Below are 8,560 nucleotides of genomic sequence, written 5' to 3' on the forward strand. Positions count from 1 at the left end.
ATATATATATATATATATATACTAATATATGTGTGTGTGTGATCAAATTTAATTAAATGAATTTAATTAAAATTCTGAAAAATAATTAACAAATAAAAGGCTGACATACCAAAACTCTGCTCTCTGCTCGTCCCTTGTACTGGTTGAGCTGCACCAAACTCATGAACTGAACTCTCTGTGGCTTCAGATACTGAGTTATGCATTCTGGAAATCAAGCACATACAACCATTTATACAGAACTGCACATCACATAACTTTAAAAGTAATCTTAGCACCGTACTGTAATGTAGAGATTGTATAGTCTGAAAGAGCTACAAACAATTGTCTCATAGAATAAAAAAGCCTTACTGCTTATTATTTAGTCATATTTCAGTTGTGTGTTCTGAAAGTATTGTTTAAGCACCTTACCTTTGAGGCAAAATGGGACCTCTGTCTGCGCTGCCATAATGTCTGTGGCAACAGGGTGAAGACAGGCCAGCGCTGGCAGCTCTCATGTAAGTGTGACACTCTTGAACACACACACACACACACACATCCTGCTGCTTTATGATTCATGCTTATGGGGGAAAACCACAGTTTTTGAGAGTACAGGTCTGAGACAGGATGTGACACCTGAACTGCATGAAGAGCATCCTATCACAGTTACTTCATAACGTGCAGTTTCACACATCACAGCAATCATTTCAACCCCAATGCAAGTATGTCAATGTTTGCAAATGAGGTTAATATAAGCTTCAGTCTGTGGTACACGTGAGAATGATAACACTTATTGTCAAATCCCTGAGCCATTTAAACGAGAGGTTTTGGTGTCAGCTTTGCAGAGATGTATAGAAAGGCAAATGTATTTATAACCCTTACTTTTTAATGCATTGTCCAGGTGGCTGAGGAAAAAAAAAATGGCTAAATTGACTTTTTACTCAACATCTCCCTCTAGTGGAATTTTGTTCACTTTGAAACTTTGGCTACCCTTTCTGACTAAAACTGTACCTATCTAGTGTCACTATTTGACATATACTGGAAAATCGTGTTTATGTGCGTGTGTGCACTCTGCTGAAAAAAAAAAACATCTAAAACTAGCCTAAGCTGGTTTTAGCTGGTCAGCAGGCTGGTTTTGGCCACTTCAGTAGCTGGTGAAGGCTGAGAGACTAGCTCAAACAACCATCAAAACTAAAATCAGGCCTGGGAGACCAGCCTGAACCAGCCAACTGTTTTATTTTTTATTTTTAAAAAGCACTACCCAGTTGTAAGACTTTTTTCTTTAGAGCTTAAAAAAAGAAAGCAATTTAAATGCAATTACATGTTGGAGGAAAACTTCATTCCGAATCAGAAATAAGGACATTGCTCTTTTGAACAAGTGAAACTTTTTTACAAAATATTCTATCCAAGCTTCCCCTTCTAGAAACAGTTCGTATCAAAATAGCTTCCTTGAACACTCGTATTAAGCTTCTTAAATAAAATGTGGTCTGAAAAAAAAAAAAACTATTGTAAACTTTAAGTCTCCTTTCAGAATCCCATGAAATTATTAACTCGGGTCACAGAGTTTAATATTAGGGATGGTTGTTGGGAACACGACCACATCGAAACGGATCCAAATGATTGGAGACCTGCACGTCGCTGTACCTGCCCAGTTCAGTCCCTTTTCCTCCTTTTACAAAAGCTAGAACAAAATCCGACATGTAAGCCTATTCATCAGGTGGTACAATATTACAGCCACTCTCTCAACGCCTTTAAGCAGTGGTAAAAAGATGAAGCAACCCCTCCCCTTCAAGCGAGTTGAGCAGACCAAAATGCAACGATTCAAGCTACAGAAGGACAGAAAGAACGGGGTTATACAGCCTACATTATTCTTCAGGCTTTTATTTTTTCCCCCACAAGTAATTTGAAAGCCTTCAGTGGCATGTTTCCAAACAACTACTGTTAAAAGCCATTGCCCAAGCATTCAAGGTCATCAATTCACTAGAAAAAGATTAAAATGTTCATAATAAAACGGAAAATAAAAATTATTTACAAGCAAGACTAGCCAAGATGACCTTTTTGTGTACAACTTTATCAACCGCAGGTTTTTTTTTTTTTTTATATGGATGGATGTCATCGTTCCTGGCTTGATCAGATGGCTACATTTCTACGCTCTAACATTATCAACTGTGACCAGTGAAAGAGCACATGATGAACAGACAGCGAATAAAAGTCATCATAAATGTCAAACATTGAAAGGGTTTTCTTAGACAGATGGAGTAAAGACACCCATTTCTACAGCAGTGACAGCGATTCTAGATATCAATGCTTGACCAGGCACAAAATGATCGTTTCTCAATATAGCCATGGTAATTGAAATGACAAGTAAAGACGGCAGGTTAGCTGGGCAAAGAAATCTCAATCTCTAGATGCGTGTATTATACCACAATGTCGGACACATTCCTGCTCTCGAAAGAAAGAAACTTGTGAGAAACTTCAGGACGTTCAGAATTTGGGGTTTATAGTCTTTAAGATATTTGATGCAAGACAAGAGGACACAGCGCTGTATTAAAGGAGGTGAGGAAAGAGAAATGTGAGCATGTGTATGTATGTAATATATATATATATATAAATAATCAAGGGACACATATGGGGATGTGCATTTACGCAAGCATGTGTGATCCGCCTGTGCATGTACCCCCAGATCACCGGTCCATCATGCTAAGGATCATTTCAGGAGTAAGATCACCGTTAGGTGCAGCTTCAGGGACCGTTAGCTGCACCGTTTCTACACCAGCCTCGACAGCCTCCACTTCCTCCACCACTGGCTGGGCAGCTGCATCAGCACCCTCAGGCTCCTTCTTCACGATGATGTTCTCAATGGCCCCTGTGCTTTCATCTTCCACCTGGATAATGGCAGCGGCTGCTAGGAGAAGCAGAGAGAATAGTTTCATTAAACCTAGGTAAAGGAAATTCTGAATGGTTTATCTTAATATGCAGCAGCGCATAAGTTACCGGTGGTGGTGTTGGCGACAGACTTGGTAGGAGAAGCCTTGGGTGCGTTCTTAGGGGGTCTGCCGCGTTTCCTCTTGACAGGAGGTTCGGCTGGTGCAGGGATGGGAATGCTGGGTGGAGCCTGTTCCACATCCATCTGGTCATCATCAAGAAACTCCTCATCTTCATCTTCATCAATGTCATCAAGGTCAGGTTCTCCATGCTCATCTGATATATTTAGGTCACAGCGTTACAATATTCATAAAAGTCATGATTTTTATTTAGCACTTTAAATCATTCATTCCATTCTTAAAACCCACATTTATAAAAATAAAAATAAAAGCCAGATAATCAAGTTCTTATTGACAGATTTCATGAACGGATTTGTTGATCTACTAATACAACCACCAGCATAGTAGCAGAACTACAGCAAAGCTACTTACCGCTATCTTCATCATCATCCTTCCTAGAGCGCATCTTCCTCTTTCGGCCTCCACGGCCCCTTTTGGTTGGAGCTCCATTCTCTCCTTCAGCAGAATCCATACCAGTGCAGTTCTCTGTATGTCTGGCCATGGTATTCTGTTAAAAATACACGCCATTTGTTAAACGCTGTTTACCGTATAGGCACCCTGAAATGCATTCAACTTATTTCAAAATACCGTACCCTGCGAGTGAAGGTCTTGCCACACTTGGTGCATACAAAGGATGTGGGTACAAAACTGGGGTCGTGATAGCGCCTAAAGTGCATGTCCAGCAGCTGTTTCTGTCTGAAAGTTTTCTCACATTGGCTGCAGGCATATGGCTTCTCCCCAGTATGTGTGCGCTTATGCATGACCATGTGACGCTCCTGTTAGCAAGAACACAGAGTAAATGTGAAGCAGTTTCCTACTCCGTGATTAATAATGCATATAAAAATTTAATTTGGAGAGAATTTTGCATGAGCTGTCTGACCTGACGGCATGCATAGTCACACTGATCACATTTAAAGCGTTTCTCATTTTTGTGGGACTTCTGATGCTGGATGAGAGCATAGCGCTCATGGAACACTGCATCACAGTAGCGGCACTTCCTGCCCTGCTCAATGTAGGAATGCTGCTTACGGAGATGCACACCTGCAAGGGACACAGCAATTGTGCAAACATCAATACACCAAGCATGTTCAAAGTTGGCATTGCTACAAAAAGCACATAAGTAACCAGCAGCAACAACTACAAAACCGTAAATGCTTAACATCGCAGTTTTACCAAGATCACTCTTGCGGGCAATAACGGTGTCGCAGTGGGGGCAGTGAAATTTCGCCACATTTTCTGTGTGCTTCTGCAGTATGTGCATCTTCATGGTACCACTCTGGGTAAAACGTGCATGACAGATATAGCACTCATAGGGCTTCTCTCCTGTAGAACAGGAAAAAAAAAAATCCCAAAATCATGTCAATTCTATTTATCTAACCGATTTAGCTGACAAGAACACAATCTGAGAAAAACTGTAAATTCTGCTGACCTGAGTGGGTTCTCATGTGTCTCTTCAGCTTATAGGTATCTCTGCTAGCATAACTGCACAGACTGCACTGGAACGGACGCTCTCCAGTGTGGGAGCGAATGTGGCGCTTCAGCTTGCTAACCTGCAAAGTTTCAAGGCTTAGGTCAATTTGGAAGCAACTTTCCATTTAAAAAAAAAAATAAAAATAAATAAATAAATAAAAGGGGGGAAGCTCAACATGATGCTCTCAGACCAACCTCTACACTGGCATAGTCACACATGGAGCACTTGAACGGCTTCTCGTGAGTGTGCTTGTAGCGTCGGTGGCGCACCAGCTCTCCACTGGTGACGAAAGCCATGTCACAGTCAGTGCACTTATGTGGTCTGGTACCTGTCAGAAAGAGAAAAAAAAGGCAGTTTCAATTTGTAATTCACACAAAATAGCCTATAATTTCTAATGCACTCAAGATCACGTACCTGTGTGGGTGTTGAGGTGGTTCCTCAGCAACGTCACAGTCCTGAAGGCTCGTCCACAAAGATGGCACTTATGAGGCCTCTCATCCGTGTGGCTCTTCATGTGGCGGTCCAGATTGGAACGGCGCGGGCAAGTGTAACTGCACAGCTCACACTGGAATGTCTTCTTAACACCTGCACAAACACAGCGATTTAAACCCAACACAGATCTGATACTGACACTATAATGTGCAAGTGACAAGCAGACATGCAAGTGTCTGTTCAATCTGTGTTTATCACACGTTCTCACCTTTCTTCTTGATTTTGGTTGGTTTGGGTGGTTTCATGTTACCCACAACTTTCTCAGCATTGACTTCAGAGAGCAGTCCCTCCTGCTGCTCCTCCTCAAAGTCATACACAGACACATCCATGTCTTTATCGCCCTCTGTGTTGTAACGCAGCTTGCTTTTCTTAGTCTTCTTGGCCTTTTTAACAGGGGGTGTGTAGTCTGGATCTTTGGACCAGGCGGGGTCTTCATTTTGGGCTTCAACCATATCCTCCTCCTCCTGCTGTGGAGGCTGATCATCTTGGGCCTGGAGCTCATCTTGCTCCACAGTTTCCACTTCTCCATTTGCACCCACCTTGACCACCTGTAGATAATATAACATTTAGATTCACCAGAAAGTCACAGAGAATCGCATTTGATATGCGTAGCCTGATCAAAAAATATGACCAACCTGGAAGCCTTCAGGCAATGGCAGGGTGTGACAGATGACCGGCTCCCCATCTTTAGGCATGGCAGTGGCATCCACTAGCGTCCCCTGCAGCGCTTCTACAGTGGCGGCAGTGACAGGCACAGCTGAAACAGGCACCTGCACCAGCTGCAGCTCTCCCAAGCCCAACTGCTGCTCCTCCATGTTCACCACCTGGAGGGTGATGATCTGAGTGTCATCGACAGTGGTGACCGTGGCTTCATGGGCTGCACCAGCAACACCAACAGCAGCCTCCATGACTTCGGTCTTCATCTGGAGCAGGGCAGGGTCCAGGGCATCCATCACCATCATCTCCACGCTGTTGACAGCCTCCACCACAGGCTCTCCTTCAACCTGGGCTTGCTCTAACCCAGCAACCTGCAGCAATTCAGCTCCCACTTCCTCATCTTCTCGTCGCCTTTGGTAAGTCTTACATTCCTTGGCCTTGAAAGCATCCCCTGCATCTTCCACCACTGCCTCTGTCGGTCCCCCTTCCATGGGTAATACCTACACCGATTTCAAGCAAAAAAAGTTAGAATTAGCACTAATTGTAGGATGCTTAAGTTTTCCTACCTGACTGCAATTTGGACTGTTTGTTTACTTGCACATACTGAGTAGTGATCGACCGATATTGATTTTTTTAATAACCGATACCAACTATGTGCGTTTATGTGCCCGATAACCGATATGAAAGTGACGTGCCATGTGGCCAAGTATGGTGACCCATACTCGGAATTAGTGCTCTGCATTTAACCCATCCAAAGTGCACACACACACACACACACACACACCCGGAGCAGTGGGCAGCCATTTATGCTGCAGCCCCCGGGGAGCAGTTGGGGGTTCGGTGCCTTGCTCAAGGGCACCTCAGTCGTGGTATTGAAGGTGGAAGAGAGCGCTGTACATTCACTCCCCCCACCTACAATCCCTGCCGGTTCGAGACTTGAACGAGTCCGACTCTCTAACCATTAGGCCACGACTTCCCCATGACTGCACATACACATTTTAAAAAGTGTTGAAAATTAGTTGTCTTTCATGTTAAATTTAATCTTTATATTACAACAATAAAAACATTTTATTTATAAAAAGCATCAACAGCAACTAAACACTAACATTAACAATAAGCAAAATAAATGTAGAATGTGTAATGTTTTCAAATGGATAAAATAAATAAAGGACAGGAGTCATATCAACTTCATTTTAAACTACCGTTGTAGTAGGTTTATAAGCGGATACAATAGATACAGAGTCAAGAATAATTCACTGTATAATGTTAATTCCCTGAATAATATTCTCTGGAATATAATAAACAAAACATCATATTTTATTGCATTTCTCAACTGGAATGTTATATCAGAATTTTTAATAATGTTTTTGTCCCTCTAGATTATTAAATGCCTGCTGACAGCGCCGTTTATCTATGCATTTACACAGAACTATGCTCAAACTGCGATCGCTAGTGGAGATAATTTCCATAGAGTTGTATTTAGATGTTTATTAACGAAATAACTGTTATATAATAAATGTTAATACAATTTAGGGTGTTTTAAACAAGTGAATCTTGCTAAAAAAGTTACATGCGGTGGCTGTGCTGGAGCTATTCCTGAGCATTAACCGCATCAACCTGTTGAGTGAACAGCAATATGAAAGTGGCTTCACGAGACTAATGATGAGCAAATACACAACAGAGAGAGAATTAAATTCAGCACTTATTTCCAACATGCGCTCATTCATGGCTGTATTATTTAACTCATGCAAAGTTACATCTTTACTGGGAGAGGATCTTGACGGATTATCTACGTGACTGTCTTCACGAGACGCATAGACAACAGAGAGAGAATTCAATTCAGCGCTTTTATTTCCAACATGCGCTCATTCATGGCTGTATTATTTAACTCATGCAAAGTTACATCTTTACTGGGAGAGGATCTTGACGGATTATCTACGTGACTGTCTTCACGAGACGCATAGACAACAGAGAGAGAATTCAATTCAGCGCTTTTATTTCCAACATGCGCTCATTCATGGCTGCATATTTAATTCAGGCAAAGTTACATCTTTATTGGGACAGGACTTGACGGGTTATTTTACATGACTCTGTGAGTTGGTCTATTTCTTAGAGCCAAGCTGCATAAACTACATATCAGGCATGAAATGCATCTAATTTGTGCATAAATGGCTGTTATGTTAAATAAAGTTTACCAACTACAGCTAATCAAGTACCAGCAGCATGCCGTTGTTGTTGTCTTATCTCCCCTCAGATGCACTGCAATGGCGATCCTGCGCGCAATTCTCAAAACACCCACAAGATGGTGGCGTTTATCACTAAATCCGATATTACAAAACCGATATCCGACTAGGGCTGGACAATAATTCAATATCAATATGTATCGCGATATTTTTTTTTTTTCAATAACGGGGATATGATTTTTAAACATTTCCGATATACATTACCAGTGTTTCCCATACATTGATTTATTTGTGGCGTTTGACTTCGTTGAATAAACATGAGCACTGCACGTTTTAAAATCAAAACTTGTCGCGGGTGTTTTATATGAATGCATCTCTAAACGGAAAGGACTGTCTTCAGAAAAGTTTCGATGAGATTTTTATTTTATCTAATAAAGAAGTGTTCATGAGCGGAGCTGATTTGATTACAGCCATTACTGGAGAAACCGCTAGTTCAACCGCTCTTAAAGCACCTCCTGCTGGCAGACAATCAGTTTGCACTTTTCATACTCTTTATACTGACTATCAGCCTACACTACCAGTCAAAAGTTTTTGAACAGTAAGATTTTTAATTTTTGTTTTTTTAAAGAATTCTTCTGCTCACCAAGCCTGCATTATTTGATCCAAAGTACAGCAAAAAAACATTGAAAATGTTTTACTATTTAAAATAACTGCTTTCTATTTGAATATATTTTAAA

At 41.4% G+C, this 8,560-nt stretch overlaps 1 protein-coding gene across 2 annotated transcripts in view; it reads right to left on the minus strand.

Annotated features, from left to right (window-relative positions):
* Positions 1 to 1,871: 1,871 nt before the first annotated feature.
* ctcf (CCCTC-binding factor (zinc finger protein)) overlaps positions 1,872 to 8,560 on the minus strand; it is a 10,278-nt gene continuing 3,589 nt past the window's right edge. The window contains exons 2-12 of one of the 2 annotated variants that reach the window (XM_016287780.1): positions 5,619 to 6,140; positions 5,192 to 5,531; positions 4,906 to 5,076; positions 4,686 to 4,819; positions 4,450 to 4,570; positions 4,194 to 4,343; positions 3,901 to 4,061; positions 3,614 to 3,796; positions 3,393 to 3,528; positions 2,971 to 3,177; positions 1,872 to 2,878 (exon numbers count right to left, since the gene is read on the minus strand). In XM_016287780.1, coding sequence (XP_016143266.1) covers positions 2,661 to 2,878; positions 2,971 to 3,177; positions 3,393 to 3,528; positions 3,614 to 3,796; positions 3,901 to 4,061; positions 4,194 to 4,343; positions 4,450 to 4,570; positions 4,686 to 4,819; positions 4,906 to 5,076; positions 5,192 to 5,531; positions 5,619 to 6,131 — 2,334 coding nt within the window. In that variant the 5' untranslated portion in view covers positions 6,132 to 6,140 and the 3' untranslated portion in view covers positions 1,872 to 2,660. Of the gene's footprint in view, positions 2,882 to 2,970; positions 3,178 to 3,392; positions 3,529 to 3,613; positions 3,797 to 3,900; positions 4,062 to 4,193; positions 4,344 to 4,449; positions 4,571 to 4,685; positions 4,820 to 4,905; positions 5,077 to 5,191; positions 5,532 to 5,618; positions 6,141 to 8,560 lie in introns of both variants that reach the window. The other variant, XM_016287779.1, reaches the window with a different exon arrangement.

The sequence above is a fragment of the Sinocyclocheilus grahami genome, unplaced genomic scaffold, assembly GCF_001515645.1.
Source record: "Sinocyclocheilus grahami isolate Dianchi unplaced genomic scaffold, SAMN03320097.WGS_v1.1 scaffold225.1, whole genome shotgun sequence".
NCBI lineage: Eukaryota > Metazoa > Chordata > Actinopteri > Cypriniformes > Cyprinidae > Sinocyclocheilus > Sinocyclocheilus grahami.